A 25,489-nucleotide genomic window follows, 5' to 3' on the forward strand; every position below is an offset into this window, starting at 1 on the left:
GTACACAGAAATTTCGCTCTTACTCCACAGTACCACGTGAATCTTTGTAATCATCTTATGGCCAAGGTTGAAAATCAGCATGCTTCCGGCCCAGGGAGACCGAAATGGGACAAAACCAGCCAAAAAACAGAGATAGCGTATGGAGTGACTTATGACTCTCCAGTCTGCAGTCGGCACTCAATAGCTATGTTCTTGCTGTATGTCTTTCGGGTCAGAGATAAGATCCCGCAGAGGAGGGACCACACTACAAGCCGAACCGCATGCTTAGGGAAAAAGACAAAAAAACAAAATGACCTACGCAGGGCTCGAACCTGCAATCTCTTGATTCGTAGTCAAGCGCCTTACCATTGGGCCAGCAGGCCAGCTGTTGAAGACTTGTCTGTTCTTATGCACTATGAGCATTGGCTATGTTTGGCTTCATCTCCAAGCCGAACTCAATGATCCCTTCTCAGGCCACCTGGGACGGCGACGAGCATTATCGTATGCATTTCGCGTCCAGCCCGATCGACGAGCGAGCAGATGGTGACCAGACCTCTGTCCGAGAGGTAATCAACTTAGATTGATGCTTATGCCGGCATTGGCCCATAGTTGATATCTTGAGCATCATTATAACATCCTACAACCTAGTCAATACCTCCTCGTACCAAGGCCAGCAGCAACCTTGCTACTATACGAAATACATACTCAAACATGACCCTTCGCCATTATCCTTAAGATGTAGACCTTCATTGTGGGGGTGCAGTCATGGGAATTGGTACCAGAAGAAGTTGACTCTTTTGAGGGGCCGAGGTTGATGATATTATTCACCCTACCTCAACTCGGTAACGTTGCCCGAACCTACGGGAAGCAGAACTATGTATCGATACTCCAAGACAGCCCAGAACATTCCGCCAGAAAGCTTCCTTTGAATGTCGAGACCTATATTACGCACCGAGAGAAAGGGACATATCGTCTAAAGTGAAACATTGATTCTACTGTTCGTTTTCAAGGTTGACTACTGTTCTGGAATGTGGGTTTGATGATTGGGCTAAGTCGAAGCTTTAATGTCATGTATACCTGAGGCTGAAGTCTGCTCAAACATATAGGTGACAGGTGGGATCATGACACGTGGATACGGTGGTGGATAGAGGAGGTAATGGTATGGGAAGTCAAACTTCACCTTTGTTGAAGCATGTCAGCGTTGCTAAGTATACCGGCCACATGGTTTCAAAGGCCTTTCATCTTGTTTACATGCGGGAACGTAGCTAGTTACAACACCAAGAATCATATCAAACACGTTCCAGCACCTCTCCTCTGAAGCCTCAAATCATTAACAAAGCACCTTTCAATCTAGCCTTGGCCCAGTCTTGTGCATGAGCAGGGTTCCAATGTTCCAATGCCATATTCTGCACTGCGCTTGGGGTGACATACCGTAGCTGCAGATGGCAGAGCTTGGCCACCGCGGCAGTCCCGCTGGCTCCCGCCCGCGCATTCCCCGCCTAAAAAAGAGCCAGCCCCAATTGATGCTCAAACTGTTCCTCTGCTGTACACTGCGAAGTGTGATTTGATCTGACACAACCTTATTGGCGCAAGTGGGGCGCAAAATAGGAATGCGCTCTCAGGGGACCAAAGATTATCTCCACTACTGTACTGGAAGTGAAACAAAACAAGTAACTTACATATACTCGGATGCTCACCTGCCTACTCCAGTTACAGTAGCCCTAATGAAGCATGCGGGTTCCTCATCTGAAGTATCTCCCGACTAGGGCCTGATCCATTCTCAACAGGCAGAATCAAGACACTAGACCCCTGTTGCCTAGCTAGCTTAGTAATCTTCCCTCATCATTTTCCCTAAATTGAACTTTATTTCGATCAATCTCCTGGAAGCCGTCTTTCTTCGATGCCAGATGCAAGCCAAGATGACAACCACCACGCCTCCATCCTGGCTACTCCCCAGCCTATCTGAATTCTCTCGTTTCCGCGGGACTGCACCACCGACATGGCAGGTGGTCTTCATCTGTCCTATGGAGAACACAGATCGTGTTGCCATTATGACAAAACTCAGCTCCGTGGATGAGAATTGGCCAGATCGTCCCTCAACGGGGCTGCGGCAAATGGTAGAGATCCCGTGGTTGATGGACTGCGTGCCGCCAACATCAGTCATCTTCACGATACTCAAACATGACCCAGTAATAATCATCGACAACCAGTCCCGCATAAACCACACAGCAATCATCGCCTGGAAGGCTTCTAAGGAATCATCCCCCGAAGCTGCGCGGGTACCACTTAACCGGGCCAATATGCTGTTAGCTGTGGTGGCTGAAGGTAGCATACTGCCGCCGACATACGCCCGGATCCAGCCCGAGCGGATCCCAGAACCGACCTTCAAGGTAATCCCACACCATGCGGCAAACATGGTGTTGACGGAGCCAGGCTAAGACAAGGCTACAGGAACCGAACGGCATCCTCCCACCGCATCTATCAGGGCTGCGCCTCGACCCGTCCACCCCGACTCTAATCTCAGTCATCCACCTCCCGCCAGTTGTCCAAGAGAACCTCGAGGCGATGATCGGCCAACGCATCATCCTCCACAACTGGCCGGCACACCAAGAGCCCTGTTCCCGCGCGCAGCTCTACCGCATGTTCCAGGCGCTGAAGATCCGCCACCGCGACATCGACGAGGCCTTCGCGCTCTTCATCGACGAGGACTCGGAAGGCTACCACATCGTCCGCGCCAGAGGCGCCAGCGGGTACAGCGTATTTGACCCCCGGGACAAGCGACTGGAGCTGGGGATTCTGCCTTTCGAGAAGGTCCGAGAGTTCTGGACAGCCGCCTGGAACCCATACTCCCGGACCTCCAGCCGCATGCCCCGGGGCCCTTACCGGTACAACCCGGCCATGTACAACCTGCAACTCCACGGCGGAGAGCCAATCGTCGACCCGGACGATATTGCAGGCAGCCTCGGCAGCGATGTGATCTTTATCCTCGAACGCATGACGCCATCCGAGCTCCGCACGATCCGGACGGAACTGTTCCCGTGCCCCGATCAGGAGTACATGTGGGTCGACGTCGCGGACCGACTGGTCTCCCCAGATATGCAGGGTCTGCTGGCGTACTTTGAGACCTCTGGGGACTTCGCTCACGAGAACAACCGCCCGCCGCTGCAGTTCCTGGCCGTTGACCGCCAGACGCTGGCGGATGCGATGGAGCCGGCCGATGAGCGCGAGGACTGGGAGGCCATTATCGTCGCGTCGCACGAGGGCGGCGATGTCTGGTTTCAGGACGCGACGGGGCGTTCATTTGGGCACCTCTCGACGGGGTATGGCTACGAGCGGAGAAATCTGGAAGAGGCGGAGGGGGTCTATATCAATGTGAATATTTCGAACATGAGCTGGTCGGAAATGTGTGAGCGCTCGCCGGTAGTACATTGGAGTACGTACCGGGCGTGGGCGGAGGACCCTTGGAGAGAACAGTTTGCCCGATCGTTCGGCCAGGAGGGGATGCAGGTTTCTGAGTCGGGGTGAAAGCTATGGCTAATGATATAGAGAACACCTAATCATGCTTCGTTTGTTTAAGGTACCCAACGGGGTAACAACATATTTGAACAAAGTAGTCCGTGTTGTCCTGCTCGAACATCAGTAATTAGGGCTGGCGATCATGTTCATCACGGCTGGAGGAAATCTATCGCGGAACCACAGTTGAAGAATACCTCTCACGATAGCGTTTCATGGTGTGACGGAGCGTCGGGGGAAGTATGAGATTATACGAAAATCCCTTTAGCGCAAAGCTTTCTATCAGAGGGATATTCACCCTACTTTATGCTCCAGGCGTGACGGAATAGTATTAGTTATAGCTATATATGTAACTATACATACTTGATTTTCTAGGACAACCGTAGATTTCCTCTTCGGGACACCGCCGCTTTAGTAAGGGCGCTCGGGGTTCTGCTTAGTGAGTATTTCACATCACGGATCACCGCTTACTGAGCACTTAGCCCTTACTTCTAAGCAGTTATGTATACTCACTGAGCCGCTCACCCCCCATCTATTCTGTACGGGTAGTTCAACAACTATGTTCGATAATATTTCTAGAAATTGCCCAAGCCTGCTTAAATACTCGCTTAAATACCTGCTTAAGATAATGCAAGTAAGTCGCGAGAGTTCAGCTTGCCCCCTGTCAGTAGAGTCAGCAAACTGAAATTTGAGGGCGATGGCGACAAATCTTTAAAGGCAGCTCCGGAGGAAGATATAAAGGTATGACTCTTCTTTGGGCATTTTGTCTGGCATACAACCACAACATCCTTTCAAACCTACTGTCTATTTTTATATTTATATAGACAAATTTTTTTTGGTTCTATATGCTCCGCTCTCTAAGTCGCAGGATAGTAATAGGCAGAAAGACTTTTTTCCAGGGTAGCTGAAAGAAGGGCGAGAAAGAGGGGAAGCGCACAGCGCCATACCTTAGAAGGTAAATGTTCGGGTAACACGGCAAGTCTGGGAGGGGCAGTGCTCTGGCTGAAGTAGAAGACAGAGGAGAAAGGGGAAGAGAAAGTGCGTCGTCTTTTCGAGTGAGAGGTGCCGGACTTATATAGATCGTGCGGGAGGCATGAGGCGGCAGGCGCAGGCGCAAAAGCGGCGAGAAGTGGGCGCGATACTCAAAACGGACCGCACTAGACCGTAAGGGGCAGTGTCATTCCCGCATGTGACAGGCGGTGGCGGCGAGCAGAACGGCGGTTCAATGGGAGCCGTTTCTGGCGCCCCGCTTGCCGTCCGTCAGAATACTTGATTTAATAATAATAATTTTTTATTTAGATATTTATTTTAGTTTTATATTTAGCCTGATACGGATCCTTTCTTATCGAGAGGACCGTATTGGGAAGCCTGGTTAGCTAGTAGGCAAGGATCACGTGTTCTGATCATGTTGGTTATTATTAACGAATTCTTCTTCTTTCTGGCTGTAGCCTAGATAGCTAATACAACCAACATCTTCAACTCCCTGAGCCGTATCTCACAACATAGGATGACTACTTTTCCATATGCTTTATAGACTTATATTCATGATTTGAGTTGCTAAAAGCGATATATGTAACGTGTGACCTCCATCATAGAAATGTGTGACTATACATATCTGAAAAGCCCTACTTCCGTTGCTTACTGCGATCCTTCTCGCAGCATCACTACTAGAATGACATCTCACCGCTAACACCCGCAGGATGCCGAGAGTCCTAGCATACAGCCTAACCTCATTAAGACGGGGCTGGGGCCGACAAGGCTGAGGGTGAATCCGCAACCCCTGACTCCATCCGACTCCATCTGACTCCATCATCCAATGATCCAACCCTCGTCCACCATGACACTCCACACCAAAAAGGGTCCGGTAGGCAAACCACCACCGAAATGGAAAATCTATCAACAGAAACTGAAAACCCTGGGCCGTCTCTTCCATCGCACTGGTACCAACAACGCCCACGAAACCACAGCAACTAACACGACCCCATTCCCCTTCCTCCGCCTCCCCCGGGAACTCCGCAACCAAATCTACCAAGACCTCCTCACCGTGACGGACAACGGCGCCCTCTGGATCCGCTACAGCCTAAGCCGTCAACGCTGGTGGGACGCCACACCACTCTGTCAATTGCCCGGCCCACGAACTCCTCGACCCCGACTAACCCTCGGCCTCCTCCTCACCTGCAAAACCATCCACACGGAAGCCCGCGAGATCCTGCTCTCCCGCAACAAAATCTGGCTCGACGCACCCCCCGCCAAATGTCTCTCCTTCCTCACCACCCTCCCACCCACCATCAGCAGCAAAATCCACCACCTCAAGCTCTGGATGGACGTCTACCTGAACTGCGGCATGTCAACGGGGAACTTACCGCACCTCACCCCGGATGAAATCACCCACCATACCACTCGTGTGCAGGACGAACTCCTACCCCCCTGGGAAGCCCTCTTCCCGTGGATCCACGACAACCTCCCCCTCCTTCATACATTGCATATCCGCTTCGGCCCCAATCGCACCTGGCACACACGTAACCTGCACTATGTATCCCCCCAATGGCACCAATTCTACCAAACCGGCTGGATGCAGCACGTGCGAGAAACCACGACCCAAATCCAAACCCTCCTCGTAGAATCGGACCTGCAATGGTGCGATCAACTCGACGACGCAGAGCGGGTGGACTTCCAAGACCTGCGACGCGAGTTGCACCGACATTCCGGGTTCAGGGAGGTAAATGTAACATGGGATCATTATTTCTTTTTGTCGAGTGCGTGTGAGCAGTTTCCGAAGACAAGTTTGTGTGTTTTGTTGCAGCGAAGTGAAGAGGGAGGGGAAGGGGAGGGGGAGGGGGAGGGGGTACTAGGGCCATTGCCCGAGTATCAGCGGGTTTATACCCTCGATGATATGGTTTGTGTGATGGGGTGCTCGTTTGGGGAGCCATTCCCGCCACGGTCGCCGAATAATGGTCGTTGACTTACTTTAGTATCGTGGTTGGGTTGTTGGGGTTTAGGGATAGGTCCTGGGTGGATGGCGTTAATAGGTGCCGGTGCCAAAAGCAATACATTTTCATTTTCGGAAATGAAAAACATGAAATGAAAATGTGAGAGTAGCATTCGAGAGGAAAAAGTCCTTGGCTGGGGCTACAGAGTATATAGAGAGTATATAGATCCGACCCGGATGCGGCGGATACGGGTTTCAACTTGGTCCCCAACTATCTCTCCATAAGCAAAAAAACAATTAACAAGAATAAAAAGGAAAAAAAAACTTACAACAGAAGGGATTCGCTGGTGGTCACCCACCCAACTACTAACCTCCCGGCGTGTGGCTTAAGTACGGCTGAGCGGACGGGAAACCCTGTTTTCCACACCCTGTGGTCGTATGTACTGGCCATCACGTAGGTGGAGAATGATATAGTAAACACGAGAGCGTCGCATCAACCATCCCCGTCTTACTTTCGCTTTTTCTCCCTATTGGGCCTACCCCACCCCCTATCACTCCCCATTACCTTCCTCTCACTCACACGAATGCCAACATTGCATACGCTCCCCACCCAGTCCCTCCACATCATCCCGCTCCGCAAGGGGATCGGAGACAGATCTCTAGCTTACAAGGGGTCTAAACCGGAGGGTGTACCCTGGGGCGGGGGGCTCACATAGCTACACAGCTACGAGTAGCGCGGATGGACATCGGGACGTGATTGGAGATGATGTCCAGGATTGGTTTAATGGATCATTTCGGAGCTGCGGCCGAAGGATGAGACCGAGCGGTGGGCCGAGTGTGTCGCCGACTTGTGAGAATATATGGGGTGTAGGGTATACATTCTATCAGTCCCTCTCCAGCTCCTGTGGCGACGATTCCGGAACACTAATCAGAACGCTAGGCACTGGGCTAATAGGCTAGGACTTTCGTCCGAAACACCGGAATATCAAACGGGCAGCCCCTTGGCCACGGCCTATCGTCGCTTCTACCGAGCCAGGACGAAATCGACCGGGGGGGGGGGGAAAGGGGGGCATACAACACCGGGGAACCCCGGCAGTCAAACTCATTCCACTACTAACCGATGCGCATTCAGAAGATAGCTGGAAAGAGGAATCTTGGGGGTCAAATGTATACATGCTATCAACTTTATCAAATGGATAGCCGCCTCCCTCCCCATCCAGACGTTGACATCGAGGTCGGGACCCAAGGCACCTACAACGGCGATTTTAGGCTATTCTCTTCGGAGGGCATGTGGCGATCTCCCCGTACAACTCTCCAATGCACTTTGTGGTATCCGTGCCACTAAGCCCAATTAGCAAGGATTCAAAATCAACACACATGTCCGCGATGACGCGTGGGCCGAACAGGTCCGGATCGTGGCGGAAGGAGATGGTCATGACCGACTCCTGCACGCTGCACTCGCTCAGAATCGGCAACTGGGGAGCCCCCATAGGGATCGCACGCATCTGCTCGGCGATGGGAGATGCTTCATAGGTAGGCCCATCCTCGAAGGCTTGAACTACCAGCGGGAACGCATTGGCACAGGCGGTCCTACAGTCCGGTCCCATCCGTGCGATGTTGCTCCAGCCGGTATGCTCCCAGGGAATCATGTCCTGGAGTCGGGTTTGCACCTCGCGGAGAAGGACCTCCAGCGGGGTCGTGGGGTCGACGTGAATCCGTAGGGGAACCATGGTAATCATGGGCGCAATGACCGCCTCCACCCCGGCGATCGCCTCGTTCCGTCCGGTCAGCGTCAGACTAAGCACGGCGTCGGGACTCCCGGACCGCTGGGCTACGAGCAAGCCCATCGCGGTGTAGATCATCGTTGGCAGGGTGATACCGCGGTCGTTCGACAGGGTGGGTGTGACCAGCTGGTGTTCGTAGAACGCACTGGCACACACTTGCTTCTCGGAGGGCCAAGGTGTCAGTGGCTGGCAGTGCATCTCCGAGAGCTGGGAGGCCCAGAAATCGCGGGCGGATAGCGGATTGATCTGTGAGAGATGCTTGATGTACTTCCCGAGAGGCTCGATGATGCAGGTCTCGGAGGTCGCCCCGTAGATCTGGCTGAGGCGCCCGAGAATCAGCCGAATGGACCAGCCGTCATAAATGGCGTGATGAGCGGACCAGACAAGGTGCGTTGGAACCCCGGCCCAGTCCTGTATAATGGCCATCCGTTGCATCTCGCCGCCAGGGAGGAATGGGCATCGCTGGTCGGACTTCAGATACTCCTCCAGATCCCGGGACAATGCCGCGGCGAATGTCGCGCGGTGAACCACCTGTAGGTAGCGTGCACCGTCCTTGACGATTCTGGTGCGAAAGATTTCATGGGACTCAAACAACATCTCCCATGCACGCAGCAATTGTTCCAGCTGAACAGAGGGCCGCAGCTGAACGACAAACTGCGTGCAGAACCAGCCCGGACTCGACTCGGCCGCGACCATGTAATCATGCTGAAGCGTTGATGTGGGTAGAATGTCGAGGATGTCTCGACTCTCGATGCCGGTGGCGGATATCACTGTCTCCCTGACCGACGTCTCCCCCAGGTCCTGGACCAGCTCGAATGGGCAGTAAGACGACCAAGATGGTAAGTCATCCCGGCGGGTGGCGGCGGCGGCCTGGACGGCCATGTCGGCGAGGGTGGGATGCGCAAAGATGGTCTGGACGGAGAGGCCGAGGCCGGCCTCTCTGGCGCGCGAAACCAAGCGCATGGCAGCCAATGAGTTACCGCCCACCGCAAAGAAGTTGTCGTCGGGCCCAAGATGGCACCCCTCCAGGTGGATGCATGATTTCCAAAGCTCCCCAAGCTGGTGCTCGTGGTCCGACAAGTGCTGGGAGGCTCCCGCCCCATCGGAGCCCGTAGCGGCGATGACCGCCTCCCCTTGGTCTCGTAAGGCTCGGCGATTGACTTTGCCAGAGGCGGAGAGTGGCATGCTTCCAAGGAAAACGTACTTGGCTGGTTGCATGTGTGAGGGCAGGACGCCGGATAGACCGGACCTGACCTGGGCCACAAACGAGGGCTGTTCCGCTTCCAGCAGGGGTGCCGCCGTGGCAGGATCGCGCGGCGCAATGAAGGCGACCAGAATACTAGTATCAAAGACCGGCAGCTGCTCCACAACCGCTAGCAGCTGTGATGGGATTGCCAGCTGGATTTGATTTTCAATCTCGCCGAGTTCGACCCGCTGTCCATTGATTTTGATTTGCGTGTCTTTGCGGCAGATATATTCGTACGAGCGGGCATTCGCTTGTCTGACCAAGTCACCCGTCCGGTAGAGCCTGACCATGCCACCGAGCTGCCCGGCAGGGTGCCATATGGGATTGCTGATGAAGCTGGTCTTGGTCTTGGTTTCGTCGTGGAGATATCCTTGGGCAACAATGGGTCCCTCGATCAATAGCTCCCCGATCGCCCCGGGGGGCATGAGATGATCCGGATCTGTAGGATCGACAATCCAGAGTCGTGAGCCCATTCCATAACCAAAATCCCGGGGCGATCGGGAGCTTGGATCGATGGGGTTACTGATCGCGCACCAAATGGTGCATTCGGTCACACCGTAGATGTTGAGCAGGCGAACCTGCCCGGCCCACTGGCGAATGTCGGTCAGCTGAAGAGGCTCACCACCAAGGCTCAGGGTGGCCAGTGTCGGCAGGGGCTTTCCAGCCAAGGTCCGCGCCACCGCGGGTGTCAGGCACGCCTGATCCACCGCCATATTGCGGATGAAGTCATCTAGAGAATCCAGCCTCTGTTGCTCAGAGGGGATGCATACACACGCCCCGAAGAAGAACGCCCCGAAAATGTCACCGAGGCTAACATCAAAGGTGTATGAAGCGAATTGCAGGATGCGTGAATCGGCACTGTATCCCATGCGGGCACCAATAGCCAAAGTGCTAGTGACCAGGTTGGCATGAGTCTGGATGACACCCTTGGGATATCCCGTGGTTCCCGAGGTGAACATGACAAACGCGGCGTTCCCGGGGGCTACGGTGGGCAGCTTTCTGGGCCGGACAGCTTGACCATCGATCGTGGCGTGGTTCACGAGAACCACATCAACGGGGCAACCGTCAAATATATTGGCGCATTGGGCGCTGGAGAGGCAGATAACAGCCTCCACGTGGCCGACGACATAGTGCGCTCTTTCCACAGGGTATTGATCATTGAGAGGGACGCACACTCCGCCTGCCTTTAGGACTGCAAGCATGGCAACGCAAGTCCACTTGGACTTCTCAAAGCAGATGACCACATGAGAACCTGGACCGACGCCCTTTTCCAACAACAGCTGGGCTAGGCTGTCCGAGAGACGATCGATGTCTCGATAGTCGAAGGTGCCGTCCCAAGCACGCACGGCGGTTCTGGTAGGATGTGTATTCACCTGGTCACAAAACATCCCATGTATCGTGCGTGACACCTCGGCAGGAAGGGGTTCATTCGCGATGAGAAGGTCCTGATGCTCGCTGGCTGTGGCGTGATGTAGCGTGGAGATCTTGGTCGAAGCAGGGGTCGAACAGATTGCGCGACAAACAGAGTTGAAGTGGTCAAGCATCCATTGGGCCCTTGTGTCGTTGATAACCTCGCTGTCATAGAACATCCTGGCTTGAACGCTGGAGGCTTGGACCTGGCATTCGACTTCGAGGGCGTACATTTGAAAGGTCTCGTTGTTGTCCGCCACAAGTGGGGTTCCGAGTACCTTCGAGATGCTCTGCTCCGTGGATGCGTCATTGACGAGGAACATGTGTTGAAAGTCGCATGCACGGCGAGCATCCTCGCTCAGCTGGCTGATTTGCTGTAGACCAAGGTGACCATGTGCGGTAACGCTGGCGGAGTCGTCGTGAATCACTTGCAGAAGCTCACCGAGAGTCTGCTGTTTCCGAAGGGCTACTCGCACCGGTACCGTGACGATCGTCGGCCCCGCCGCCTGAGCCAGGTAGGGAGAGGTTGGATCTCGACCGTGGAGGGTGGTTCCGAAGACCACCTGGTCAAGATTGGCGTATGCACCCACGGTCAGTGCCCAGGCGGCTCTCAGAACGTTGGCGGTCGTCGTGATAGTCCCTCCCAGATCAGCCGACATGTTGGTTGCAAGGGTCTTTCGTGTTTTAGGTCGGTATGCTGCCCTGGGGGGGTGAGGAAATGTTGGATCGTGGGTCCCCACCAAATATGTTTTCCAGAAGCCTTTGGTCTGTGAGTTATCACGTTCATAAACCCCTGCGATATACCTCCGATATTCGCACGCCACCAAAGGGGGAGGACTCGAAACGGGCTGGCTATACTCCCAGTCCAGCAGGCGGAAGATTAGATTCAACGAAAAGGCGTCATAGAGAGCATGGTGTACAGCCCAGGTCAACACCTGGTCGGTCATGGTGAATCGGCAGAGTGGCGTTGTCATAGCTTGGTTGGTAAACTGCTGGGCGATGGCCACCGCGCCAGCGTCGGGAACATCCTCGGACCAGGCAAAGAAATTCTTCAAGACAACCTGCATCAACCCCCTAGTCTTCGAGTGGAACACCACAGTCCGCAGCGCCGGGACCTTCCGCACGACATTCTCCCAAGCACGCTTGAGTCTGTTGGTGTCCAATTCGGCAGACAGCGGGAATGAAAGACGAGCAGTGTATGCTCCGGGCTCCTTGATGGACAATGCTACCAAACCCTCTTGTAGTGGGGTGCAAGGATACATGTCCTCGATGTTTTCCGATGTGATGTGGCACTGAGAAATCACTTCGTGTTTGAGCATGTCTACCTCCTGGTGCGAAACACCCAAAATGCCAAATGGCACCACCGAGCTGGGTACATTGCGGACGACTTCGTCGCTTGGGCTAGCGCCTTGCTCCGCAGCCGTGGCCATCTGAAGCAAAATTGGGTTCCGGAAGATTTGGTCGACGCTCAGGAAGATATCGTGGCGGCGTGCGTTGCTGACCAGCTGCATTGCGCGAATTGAATCCCCACCGAGACGGAAAAAGTGGTCATCCCGCCCGGGAGCATTGGGGAGCTTGAGAATAGTCTGCCACAGAGAACTGAGACACCGTTCGATCTCGCCTTCGGGAGATCGACGATGCTCAGTGGGAATGTTGGAAGTGTCCCCAAAGAATGAAAGAGATAGGCCTTCTGCCCACCTTTGTAAAGTCCGACGGTCCAACTTTGCAGACGTGGACAGGGGAAGCCTATAGACCGGGATATATATCGACGGAAGCATATACTGCGGCAGGATATCCGACAGCCGGGGTTCGATGCTCTGAACTAGATGACGGAGAGCTTGGATTGCAACAGTCGACGTCACTACCCCAGGAACCCCCGAATCACCCGGTGAAGAGGGACTCCTGATAAAGGCCCCCAGGCTTTGTGCAGCAGAAGGACCGCCGGGAGTGACCACTTCGACAGCGACCTCTGTGTCAGGAGGGAGAAATCGGCGGAGGCTGACCTCTACCTCAGAAAGCTCAATCCGCTGGCCTCTTAGCTTGACCTGGCGATCTTTACGCCCAAGAAAGCAAAGGGACCCATCTTCACTGTAACGGACGAGGTCACCAGTACAGTACACCCGTTGGCTTTGTCGGGACAAGGTCTGGGGCAACCATGGCGGATTGTGCAAGAACGCAGCCTTCGTTTTTTGTGGGTCTTTGAAGTAGCATCGCGCCAATGTTGGGCCCTGGAGGACAAGCTCGCCCGGTGCGCCAATGGGCACCAGCTTGTGCGGATCGTGTGGCTGGACAATCCAGGGAATAGTACCGAGTCCCCAGCCTATGTTCTGAGAGGAGTCTCCTCGCGACATTTCCTTGCCCATACACCAAATCGTGCACTCTGCAGGCCCGTAGATGTTCACCAGACCTACCTTGTCTGCCCATCGCTGGACCAGAATCTCATCCATTGGTTCGCCCCCGACAACCAGACGTCGCAACGCAGGCACGTCCTTGGGATCCAACTGTAGGGCCACAGTACTCGTAAGACAAGCATGGTTGACACGCATCCTTTGCATGGCACCAGGTAGATCATTGATTCTTTCACCTTCGGATGGAACGCACACGCAGCCACCCAAGGCGAGTGTCACAAGCATGTCCCCGATACTCACATCGAAGGTATAGGCTGCAAATTGCAGAACTCGAGAACCCTTGCTGATTTTCATGGCGCGTCCATGTGCCAAAGCACTCGAACTGACAGCTGAGTGGTCGACCACGATGCCCTTGGGAACGCCCGTGCTGCCGGAGGTGAACACGATATAGGCGGCATGTTTCGAGGAGGACATCGGCATCAGATGCTTCGCATCTAGGCCCTGAGGCCGACCTACATGAAGCAGTCCTTTATCAATGACCAGACATTGGACTCTCGAAGACCCAAGGGTCTCTTGAAGACCGTCGGAGCAAAGCACAACCTTGGCGGCAACATCGTGGATGATGGCATCTCTGCGGGAATTGGCATTTTTGGGATCGAGCGGGACGAAGGCCGCCCCGGCGCAGAGAATCCCCAGGATCGCCACCTGGGTCCACTTGCACTTCTCAAAACAGACAGGGACGAACTCTCCCGGTCCAATACCATGGGTCTGCCGAAGATGCCCGGCCAACTGCAGAGACAAGCTCACGAGCTCGGCGTATGTGAGGTCGCCATCCCAAGAGCATACCGCCGGTGCAGTAGGCTGTCGCCGGGCTTGCTCATTGACCATGTCATGTATGCAACTATCGGCATACTCAAGTGACTGCCTGTTCCAATCATGGATCTGCTCTTGATCCACCGCGCTGAGGCGCTTCAGGTCGGCCACTTGCGTCAATGGAGAACCCGTGGACAGGTGCTGAATAGCTTCATCAAAGTATGTCAACACCCGCTGTAATTGGGTGTTTGGAATGACGTTCTCATCATATGAGACAGTCACATCTGCCCCTGACTGGTGCATGAGGCATTCGATGTTGAGGGCATTCGTGTAGAAGCCGTCTGAGGACGTTCCCGAAACTTGCGACATGATCGGGCGGTCGGGCTCGTCCGGACCTTGCGGATTGAGATCTGGAAACTGTAGGATGAGAAGAGATTGCATATCACAAACGGAGTGCGCGCTGTCGCTGAGGCGCTTGATATTCTGTAGGCCAATGTGCTCAAACGGAATCATGGCAGTTGCGGAAGCTTGGACGTGCTGGAGGAACTGCTCGACAGTCCACTCATCCCGCACTCGGATGCGGGTAGGAACGGTTGCAATGGTCGGTCCTCGCACTGACTCAATGCCCTGCAAGGGCAGATTTCGACCGCTGACTGTGAGTCCAAAGACAACATCATCCTGACCCACCAACTGGGCGACTGTCAAGGCCCATGCAGCGCGGAAGAGATTAGAGATGGTGACCTCCGTGCAGATGGTGTGAGAAAAGCGGATGTGCCGGTCTATCAGTCCTGTCGGACGTGGTTGGTAGTCTGAGGTCGGCAATGATGGGAACTCGCATTTCTGGGCTCCCTCCAGCGTCTCGCGCCAGAAATTCTGAGCATCTCCGAGGTCCCCCATCGTCGAGAGTCGAACGAATTGGTTGAATGGCACGCCAGAATTATGGATCTTTCTGCCTCTGTATGTTGCCTCGACGTCTCTCAGAATGTTCTGGAAGGTCAACCCGTCATATACGGCATGGTGGGCTATCCACACCACACGGTTCTGGCAGATATTCACTTGAGACATTGGTGTGCCCCCCGGCCCGATCCGAAAGTTCTGCAAAAGCTCAGCTGCATCCTCCGTGCCCACGCGCCTGACCACACACTCGTCTTGAATGATAGCCTGCATGAAGCGCCCATCGTTTGTAGTGACAAACCTGGTGCGCATGATGGGCGTCCGGTTAACGACATCGACCCACGCTTTCTCCAGCAGGTCCAGGTCCACATGGTCCGACAGCGATAGTGTGAACTGGCCTACATACGTACCCGGTTGCCTGAGCGACAAGGCGAGCAATCCCTCTTGTAGGGCGGTGCAGGGATATAAATCCTCCAGTGCATCGACAGCGAGGTCGCATTGTGCGAGAGCATTGGCCTTGAGTTGACTGATATCGTCCGTGGTATCGAGGAGGCTAAATGGTGCCGGCGTGGCCGAGATCTGGTGGATTGTACCGTCCGATTGACGCCTGCGCATCTGCGCCGCCAGGTGGCAAAGGACTGGATGCTTGAAGGCTAATTCGACAGTGAGGTGCAAGTCGCGCCGAGAGCCGGCTGAAACTAACTGCATGGCCTTGATCGAGTCGCCTCCAAGGCGGAAAAAATGGTCACCGCGTCGGATATCGGACGCTGGAATCCGAAGGACGTCCGCCCAGAGCTCTTGTAGTTGGAGCTCCCAACGGTCTTGAGGCGGTCCACCGTCTCGCTCGGAAGACACGAGATTCGAGAGGTCTGCCCGGGAAAGCTTTTGTGCCCAAGCTTGTAACACACTCCTATCCAGTTTTGCAGAGGCGGACAGTGGCAATGCCGTGATTGGGATGTATAGCGAGGGCACCATATAGGGAGGTAGTAGCCCGGGTAGTCTCAGGTCCAATTCCTCGACGAGACTATTGAGCTTGTGCATTACCGGCTTGCTGGTAATGATCCCAGCGCTGAGGGCCTTCGACACGCCCTCTCCAAGATCCGGCAGAACGACGAAGGCAGTCAATTGGGCCGAAGGCCCAGCGCTCTCCGAACGAATCACGTCCACAGCGACGTCAGCACCGGGGGGGAGACACTGGCGGAGGCGGTACTCGACTTCAGGAAGCTCGATACGCTGACCTCTAAGTTTGACCTGACGGTCCTTGCGTCCGTGGACCTCAATGGTCCCGTCACTACAATACCGTCCAAGATCTCCCGTTCGGTAGACCGTGCCGGTACATCCTACCGTCCGCATCCACCGCAAGTTGCACAGGAAACTGCTGGCAGTCTTATCGCTTTCCTTCCAGTAGCCGCGGGCAATGTTTGGGCCTCCGACAAGCAACTCACCAACCGCGCCAATCGGCAGAAGGAGCTGTGGATCTTGGGGGTCGGTAACATAGATGGAGCAGCCTACGGGCAGGCCGACATTCCGTCGGTCAGCGCTCTCTGCAATGCCCGCTGCGCAATTGGTCCATATCGAACATTCGGCTGGCCCGTAGCTGTTGACAAGCTGAACCTTACTGGACCAGGTCTGCAGGTTGTGCTCCGTGGCGCCTTCTCCCCCGAGAACCAATGTCTTGAGCGTCGGAAGCGCGCTCGGTTGGAGGAAGGAAGCCATCGTGGGGGTCTGGAAGGACCAGTTGACCTGGTGATCATTCATAAATCTACATAGATTGTTGAGGCGGTCCTTGGCAGAAGGGATGCACACGCATCCGCCAACTGCCAAGGTCGTGAAGATCTCGGCCATGCTGACATCATACGTGTAAGCGGAAAATTGGAGCACTCTCGAAGCAGGGGTCAGGCCCAGTCTCGGCGCATGCGCCAGGATGCTGCTGCAGAACGCGCCGTGGGTGATCTCGATGCCTTTTGGCCTTCTGGTACTGCCGGAGGTGAACAGAATGAAAGCCAAATCTGAAGGCAGCACATCCTCACCGGGACATTCGGGCAGCCCCGGCTGGGTCTCTTGAGACAGAGCGTCTTCGATGCAGACCACGCGGTGATGGAAAGGCTCCGCCTTGTGCAAGTTGTTCCGATTAGTCAAAATAATGGTCGAGCCCATCCGACTCACTATTTCCCGCATGCGCTCTGGGGGGTGGGTGGGATCCAACGCAAAGAAAGCCCCGCCGACTTTGAGTATAGACAACATGGCCACCACTGCGCACCAGCTCTTGTCGAAGCATAGACCGACCAGCGAGCCCCGTCCAATTCCATCCATTTGGAGACGACCGGCAAAACGGATGGAGAACTTCTCAACTTCCTCGTAGGTAAGTTGGCTGTCGGATGTGTCAAGGGCGATCTTTCGGGGGGCTTGGAGGGCCGATTGTTCGAAGAGACCATGGACCGTCAACCGGGACGCCGGCGGGACATGGCTATTCCAGTGCTTTAGGGTGGCAATATCATCCTCATGGGGTCCGAGAAGGGAGTCCCAGGAAAGGTGACTACCCACAGATCTGGACAGTAGGCTTATTGTGTCGTCTAGATATCCGAGAAGATGGGATACAGAAGGGGTGGAGAGAAATGTAGTGTCGTACGTCGCAGCCACGGTGATCGTGCCACCTGCTCCAAGCCTACACTCTAGCGTGAGAGGATAGGTATAGACATCCTGTTCTTGCGAGTAACCATGGAAGAGATCGAGTGTTTGGTGACCCTGCGAATACTCCACAGGTTGCACAACAAGGAGCGACCGTGCCGCACACGCATTCTGTGCATCGTCACTGACTTTTTGAATGTTCTGGAGACCGTGATGCTCATAAGGCATCATCGTTATCGTCTCCTCTTGCACTGTGTGCAGAAAGTCAGCCACCGTAACGTTTGGATCAAGTCGAACGCGAACTGGTATCGTGGCGATTGTCGGGCCGCGCACGGAATCAATGCCTGTCAGTTCGACGTTCCGACCACTCATCGTGGAGGCGAAGACGATATCCTTCAAGCCAGTGAAGCGTCCGATGACCACCGCCCAGGCGGCCCGCACCAAGGTAGCGACGGTGACGTCCGATGTCTCCCTGCGTGGAATCGCCAATGTTCTCTCCGTGCGGACCTTGGCGCTGCTTGCGCCGGATTCTCCTAGGGGTGCGGCAGGGAAGTCGCAGAGCTGAGCCCCCTGGAGATACTGCCCCCAAAATGCCTGCGCTGCATCACGGTCCATGGCTCGAAGACGTCTGATAAATGCCCCAAAGGACCTCACCGGGGCGATGGTATATCCGTAGTAGCGGTTGTTGACCTCGGCCAAGTACTGTTGAAGGGACCAACCGTCGTATGCGGCATGATGCAGCACCCATGTGAGGGTTGGAACCCTGCCCTCACGGGCCCGGGCGAGCAGCATCAGGTTATTTTGGCTCCCTAACGCAAAGCGGAATTGAGCAGCACGACCGTCTACCTCGTCTCCATGGCATGTTTCCACGAGCGACTCCTGACTCTTGGTGACTAACTGTAGAACCCCGTCGGACTTGGCATTCACAAAGACGCTGCGCAATATCGGATTGTTTCGGAGCATTTGGTGCCACGCATCCTGGAGCCGCCCTAGGTCAGTGTTGGGCGGGAGGTCAAAAGTCACTCGCGCCACATAGGAGCCTTGTTGCTTCAGGGACATCGAGATGAGACCCTCCTGAAGAGGGGTGCAGAAGCTTGCATCTTCCACCTCGTCTGCCGGGATACCATAACCCGGGGCGAGCTCTTCCTTCACCAGTGTGACTGTATCCGCTTCCAGGAGGCAGAAGGGGGCCGGGTCCGGCTCATCAACGTCCTCGCCGCTGCTGGCAGGCCCGACTATACGTTCCAGTCGGAGGGCCATGGTTGAAAGCAAGGGGTATTTGAAGATAGAATCAACCGAGAGGAGTCGCCCTTGCCGTCTAGCGGCTGCAGACAATTTCATTGCTCTGATCGAGTCACCGCCGCGCCGGAAGAAATGATCATTCCGTCCGATGTTGTCGTGCGACTCTAGGACGGCTGACCACAGAGATCCAAGGAGAGTCTCCAACTCTCCGTCCGGTGCGTCGTAGTCTCTCGTCCCCGGTGCTAGGTCCTGGAGAGCAGAAGCGGGGAGATTCTCGATTGTGGCTTTCAACTTTCGGCGATCGAGTTTCCCGGACGCGGAGAGAGGGAAGCCTTCCATCGGGATGTACAATGTAGGGAGCATATAGGAAGGAAGTGTCGACGCCAGGGACTCGTCAATTCCAGTTAGCAGGTTGTGAAAGGTGTCGAGCGTTGCTGGATCTTCGACCACGGCACACAAGCTGTCCCGAGCCGCAGCCTCGCTCGCCTTGACCAAGGCAACCAGCTGTGGGTTGTTGGTACCCCCCTGAAGCTGGATCAAATCAACGACCGCCTCATTGTTCCGCGGCAGACACTGGCGGAGATGATGCTCAATCTCCGCCAGCTCAACCCGCTGACCCCTCAGTTTCACTTGGCGATCCCGTCGCCCGACAAACACAATCGATCCATCGGTAGCATAACGGACCAAATCACCGGTGCGATACACACGCCGCGTCCCATTACCACGACTGCTGCTGTTCGCTCGTAGCCATGGTGGGTTGATGATGAACGAATCCGCCGTCTTGACCGGGTCTTGGAAATAGCCTCGCGCTAGCGTGGGACCCTCGAGCACGAGCTCCCCGATGGCGCCAATAGGTGCAAGCTTGTCCGGATGGTCGATCTCTGTGATCCAGGTCAGGGCACCCAGCCCGTGGCCAATATCGCTTGCAGAGTCCCCGGGCGTAAGAGCCAGTTTCCCCATACACCAGACGGTACACTCTGCGGGGCCGTAGATATTGATCAGGTCAAGCTTCGTAGCCCACCTATCAATTAAAGCTTCGTTCATAGGCTCGCCGCCAATGACAAGCCGGCGTAGGGATGGCACGGTTTGCGGATCTAGTTGCATGGCCACGGTACTCGTGATGCAGGCGTGGTTCACGCCGAGTGCTCTGATCCCTCCACTAAGGTCGTCCAACCGCTGCTCCTCAGACGGCACGCATACACAGCCTCCGAGGGCTAAGGTCACCAAGATATCGCCAATGCTGACATCAAAGGTATATGCAGCAAACTGGAGGACTCGCGTTTTGGAATCAATCTTGATCGCCCTGCCATGGGCCATGGTGCTGGAACTCAGGGCCACATGGTCGACGATAATGCCTTTGGGCTTACCGGTACTACCGGACGTGAAGACAATGTACGCTGGGTCGTTAGCTAGGACGCTCGATGGCTTCAGGAGCTCGAGTGATTTGAACCACGTTTCTTCGCTTTCTTCACTATAGGAGGAGAATATGTCCGGGGTGACCACGAGTGCTCGAGCCTGATTCTCCTTAACCGCATTCCTCGTCTCTGGGCGGCAGAGAATGAGCTGTGCGCCCAGGTCCGCGACAATGACAGCCAGTCGGGCGGAAGGTTGCTTGGGATCAAGAAGGACAAAGGTGGCGCCGGTCATGAGCACAGCTAGAATGGCAACCTGCGTCCATACTGACTTCTCAAAGCAAATTGGGACAATGTGCCCTTTGCCAAGGCTATCTTGCTGTAACATTTGCGCCAGCGATATGGCGCAGATCATTAATTGCCCATACGACAAGGCGCCGTCCCACGCCGCAACCGCAGGCGCCAATGGCTGCCTGCGTGCTTGGTCTTTGATAATTTCATGAATGGGTACTGTGACCGGAACAGGCGCATTCTTATTCCAAGATAAGATTTGTTCGAAGTCCATGGTGCTGATTTGCTTCAGGTCACCAAGCCGCACAGTGTCTCCTGATTGCGTGACGGATTGAAGGGCCGCATCAAAGCTCGCCAAGACCCGCTGCACTTCGGAATCCGACATCAAATCGGGGTCGAATTTTGCGCGGACGGTAATGAGGGTTTCATGGAAGGTGCACTCGATATTCAGAGGATATGTGAAGACGTCTTCCATCTGAAACGAAGTACTTCGCATCAACCCGCCGTGGCCGCGGCCCGGTTCGCTATCCGCTGGGAATTGCAGCAGTAGCAATGACCGTATATCGCAAGCCAATCGCGCACTGGGACTCAGCTCGCGGATGTTCTGTAGGCCAAAATGCTCAAAGGGAATCATGGCCACGGCTTGCTCTTGGGTCTTGGACAAAAAGTCCTCGAGGATAGCCTCGCGAGGCACCGCCACACGTACGGGCACCGTGGCAATGGTTGGCCCACGTACCAGGTCAATATCCCTCATTGGGAGGCTCCGGCCACTCGTCGTCACACCAAAAACAACGCTTTCGCTGCCACTATATTGCGACAAGACCAGCGCCCATGCTGCCCGCGCTAGATTCGCAGTGGTCACGTCGCAGTTGACACGGGGTCTGAAAGTGATTTGCCGTGACTGTGTCGCGGTAGCCCTTGCAGCGTGCGACATGGGCTGCACCGGGAATGGGCAGGTCTCAGCACCCTCAAGCTGGTTGATCCAGAATTGACGTGTCGCCGCCACGTTGGTTGACCGAGTATCCCGGATGAAGGCTGCAAAGCTTCGTAAAGGGGATGGGCGCTGCCGATAATAGAGAGCCTCTACGTCGCTGATTATGTGCCGCACTGAAACCGCATCATAGGTCGCATGGTGAGACGACCAAATGACTGTAGCACCTCTGCCGTTGCCGATGGGGCATAGGTGAACTGAATTAGTCCGGGCGCCGAGCGCGACATGAAAGCCCTGGCTAGTCTTGGAGGGATCGAGATGGTCAAGAACCGTTACTGCGTCCGGTTCATCATGAAGAACCACTTGGAGAAAACCTCCAGATGGACCACTAATAAATCTGGTGCGGAGAATGCTCGTTCTTTGGAAGACTTCTTGCCATGCTCGCTGCAGCCAGTCGATGTCAATCGTTGGGGTTTCGAATGTGAAATGCGCAGTATATGCGTCGGGATTTCTCAGCGATAAGGCCATCATGCCCTCCTGGAGAGGCGTGCATGGATAGATATCTTCGATAGACTCGGCGGAGACGTTACACTGCCCAGAGGCGTCTACCTTCAGCTGTTCGATGCTCATTCTCATGTGGGAGAGGCTATCAGATGTATCCACGAGACTGAATGATATCGGGTCGGAGAGTTTATCCTCTCCACTCTCGGTCAGAGGATCAACATGGGCAGCCAACTGCCAAAGCACGGGATATTTGAAGATGGACTCGACTGTCGTGGCGATTCCAGCGTGCCTCCCCATTGTCACCAGCTGCATCGCCTTGATGGAATCGCCCCCTAGACGGAAAAAGTGGGCATTGCGGGGAATATGCTCGGCAGATGTGCCAAGAACCCGACTCCACAGATTCTGCAGCCCTATTTCCCTCTCGCCCATAGGTCTAGGCCCCTCCACCCCTGAGCTGGAAGCAAGCCTCGTGAGATCGGCAGCCGACAAGGTCTCGACCCATGACTGCAAGGTCTGACGATCGAGCTTCGCAGATCTGGTCAACGGCAGTGCTGACACCGGAAGATATATTGATGGGATCATATAGGCGGGTAGTAAGCCGCCGAGCTGTTGCGCTAGTTCCGTCGTCAGTAGGCGAAATTGGCGAACAATCTTCTCCGATCTAAGGACGCCAGGGGTAGCAAGGACGCCATAGTCATCTTCAAGCACGATCACAATAAACAACACGAGCTGTAAAGCGCTGCCGGAGCCTCCGGTGCGAGCAACCTCAACGGCCAACTCGGTACCCTGGGGAAGAAGGCTACGCACGGCAAGCTCAATCTCGGCCAGTTCGATCCGCTGTCCACGTAGCTTGATCTGCTGATCCTTCCGACCAACAATATGTAGCGCCCCATCAGCGTCGTATCGAACCAGATCGCCCGTGCGGTACACACGTCGTGGCACGTTGCTGTCGGAACCCAAGCGTGGCAACCAGGCCGGATCCTCTAGGAAAGCTGCTGCGGTGCGCTTCGGATCGTTGAGGTATCCCCTTGCCAGGGTCATGCCACAAACAACAAGTTCGCCCACAGCTCCTATCGGTACCAGACGGTTCGGATCCTCAACATCTACAATCCAAAGCGAAGCCCCGAGACCCCAGCCAAGTTTTTCCGGAGGGGTCAGAGTCGTGACCCGATCTAGCAGGGTACATAAAACCGCAGTTTCCGTCGGTCCATACGCGTTGATGAGTCTCACCCGTGACGACCACTTTTCGATGACTAGCGCGGACATCTTTTCGCCACCGGTGAAAACCGTTTCAATGGTCGGGCAATCATCCGGATTTAGCATTTGCAGTACACTGGGGGTTAACAGCATGGTGTTGAGGGCATGCTCCCGAACAAACATGAGGAGCTGGTTGTTCCGCTCCACATCTGTGGGGATATAGACCGCTCCACCTACTGTTAGGGTAGAGAATATTTCCAAAACACATGCGTCGAATGTGTATGATGCATACTGCAGCATACAGGTGGCCGCCGTCATCCCGCTCGCGCCCGCGAGACTGGTCATGCTTTTGCTGATACTGCAGTGCTCAATGACCACGCCCTTGGGTGTTCCTGTCGTTCCAGACGTGAAAATGACATAGGCAGGATCAGAAAGGCCACAGCCTGGCAAAAGGCCGGCGTCTGCGGGCCTGCTAGGGCACGGATGTGAGGGAGAAAACAAAAGATGAGGCTGATCGGCTATGGAGGCCCGGGCATTGACAATCTGAATCGTTTCATCGTCCACCAGCAGTGACACCTCACTCTGGAGCTGCCCGAGCATAGATTTGCGGCGCTCCTTCGGAAGGTCTGGACTGATCAGGGCAAAGGCTGCCCCTGACTTCCACGCAGCCAGCATGGCCACGACGGCCAACGCCGACTTATGACACACGATAGGCAGGAAGGATCCCAATCTCCCGGAGTACTGGAGAAGCCCTGCCGCCAGACGATCTGACATGTTGTCAAGCTCGGCATACGACAGTCTGCGTGCGGAAGAGCACAGAGCCAATCTGTCACCTGCCAAGCGCGCAGTTGTCTGGATCTTTGCGAGCAGTGTTGCGGTCGCTGGCTCGCACGCGGATGCATATGGCTCCGCGTTCCACTGCAGGATCTGAGCCGTGTCATTATCGGAAAGAATGTCAATATCTTGCAATGTTTTGGTAGTTTGCCAGTGGGCCACCGTCTCCTGAATCGCAAAGGAGAACCTGCTGGCAAGGCTGTTGAATTGTGCTGCTGCCCCGGCACTGGTGGCATCCGGCAAGTGCGTTTGCAATGTGTAAGCTCCTCCCTCAATCCGACAGACAAATTGTGGTTGCGGCGCCCCCGACTCGACGAAAGGAAGGGGACGTTGACCGTGCGTCACAAGGAGGGTTAGAGAGCTTAACCGCGGGTTGATCTCCTTCAGGAGATGGGCAAAGAGTGAGCTGCTCAGTTGCGCTGTCTCCAGCATGATGCCCACAATTTCTTCATCTGCATCTGCAGCATTATCATCTGCCACGTCGATTTCTCCCACCACTTGAGTTCGACATGTGATGAGCTTGCCAGACTTGGATGCCCGTACTGCACCACCGTATGTGCGAGCTGCCAGCACTTTGTAAGCGTGCGACAGCTCCGACTGGCCCGTGAATGTCAGGCAAAAAACGCCCCAGGCGGCCACCACTTGATTGTAGGAGGGCAAGACGCTACAGTCATGCACGGTCATGGCGGGGGTATTCAGGTCCTCAGACGCCATTGTTCTGTTGTGTAGGTTTGCGAAAGGGGACTCGAGAGGAAGGAAGGGTTTGGTTTTCCAGTTACTTCGTCGGTCAGTGCTTCTTAAGAGGAGATGTCTCCTGTGGCCAAAATCCCGATTGTATTTCGGCCTGACGTGCTATCCCATCCCCAACTTCTCATGTCATGTCAATGGGTACTAGATGGACTCAACCAATGGGAGGCTCGTGCAATCTGCATGTTGCACAAAAAGGTGCGCACATTAAGTGGCGGAGATAAGGCGTTGCGCCATGTGAACATTGTCGGAAGCCGTCAGCCGTCCCTACTATTGCATCTTGCCCTTGCCTCTCCACCTTGCATTCCACATCCCTATTCGGTGCCTGCAGTCTTCCTGCGATGCAGCTGTACACAGCCAATAGACACCGTACGGACCCGGTCATGGATGCAGTGGTGTGGGGCGGGCCAGGACTGTGTGGACTGCAGGCCGCAGATAGTAGTTAGTCAACGAGCTGACAGCAAGAAATACCACGGACGATAAACCAAGTCAAGCATTGGTCAAGCATTGGTCAAGCCTTGATCAGTGGCAGAAGCCGCGCGGGGATGGAGTTGTGGGTGGATCGACGGCCCGGTCCCGGACTCCGACAGGCTGGCTTCCCTGGAGGAGTTAATGTTACATCCCTTGCCATCTCCGAGGAAAGACCACGTAATGCAAGACAATCCTTTTCCGATACGCGGTGCCGATTGGCCCCTTTCGCCGAACATCTCCAGTAGTCAGTAAGCCCTAGTCGCAAACCCGTTAGTGATCGAACTAAGCCACTAAATTACTTCCCTAGTTTAATTATCCTCTCCTGCAAGATCATGGACGACGGCGCACAAAACTCTTCGCCCCTTCCAATACTGCA

The 25,489-nt window shown here is 55.0% G+C and overlaps 3 protein-coding genes and 1 non-coding gene across 4 annotated transcripts; 2 read left to right on the plus strand and 2 right to left on the minus strand.

Moving 5' to 3' along the window:
- Positions 1-290: 290 nt before the first annotated feature.
- Positions 291-362, minus strand: BO82DRAFT_t20. Its single transcript has one exon. It is a non-coding gene; the product is annotated as a tRNA-Arg (tRNA).
- Positions 363-1,893: 1,531 nt separating this feature from the next.
- BO82DRAFT_349869 (uncharacterized protein) lies at positions 1,894-3,754 on the plus strand. The gene is made up of 2 exons (XM_025633991.1): positions 1,894-2,369; positions 2,431-3,754. The coding sequence occupies exons 1-2, from the start codon at positions 1,899-1,901 to the stop codon at positions 3,502-3,504; spliced, it is 1,545 nt and encodes a 514-aa protein (XP_025496894.1). The 5' UTR covers positions 1,894-1,898; the 3' UTR covers positions 3,505-3,754.
- Positions 3,755-5,151: 1,397 nt separating this feature from the next.
- BO82DRAFT_428097 (uncharacterized protein) lies at positions 5,152-7,373 on the plus strand (the record flags this gene model as incomplete). Its single annotated transcript, XM_025640412.1, has 2 exons — positions 5,152-6,211; positions 7,362-7,373. The coding sequence occupies exons 1-2, from the start codon at positions 5,309-5,311 to the stop codon at positions 7,371-7,373; spliced, it is 915 nt and encodes a 304-aa protein (XP_025496895.1). The 5' UTR covers positions 5,152-5,308.
- Positions 7,374-7,623: 250 nt separating this feature from the next.
- On the minus strand, positions 7,624-24,876 carry BO82DRAFT_50925 (acetyl-CoA synthetase-like protein). The gene has a single exon (XM_025641282.1). The coding sequence runs from the start codon at positions 24,607-24,609 to the stop codon at positions 7,687-7,689; it is 16,923 nt and encodes a 5,640-aa protein (XP_025496896.1). The 5' UTR covers positions 24,610-24,876; the 3' UTR covers positions 7,624-7,686.
- Positions 24,877-25,489: the final 613 nt, after the last annotated feature.

This window comes from Aspergillus uvarum (genome assembly GCF_003184745.1).
Source record: "Aspergillus uvarum CBS 121591 unplaced genomic scaffold BO82scaffold_2, whole genome shotgun sequence".
NCBI classification, from domain to species: domain Eukaryota; kingdom Fungi; phylum Ascomycota; class Eurotiomycetes; order Eurotiales; family Aspergillaceae; genus Aspergillus; species Aspergillus uvarum.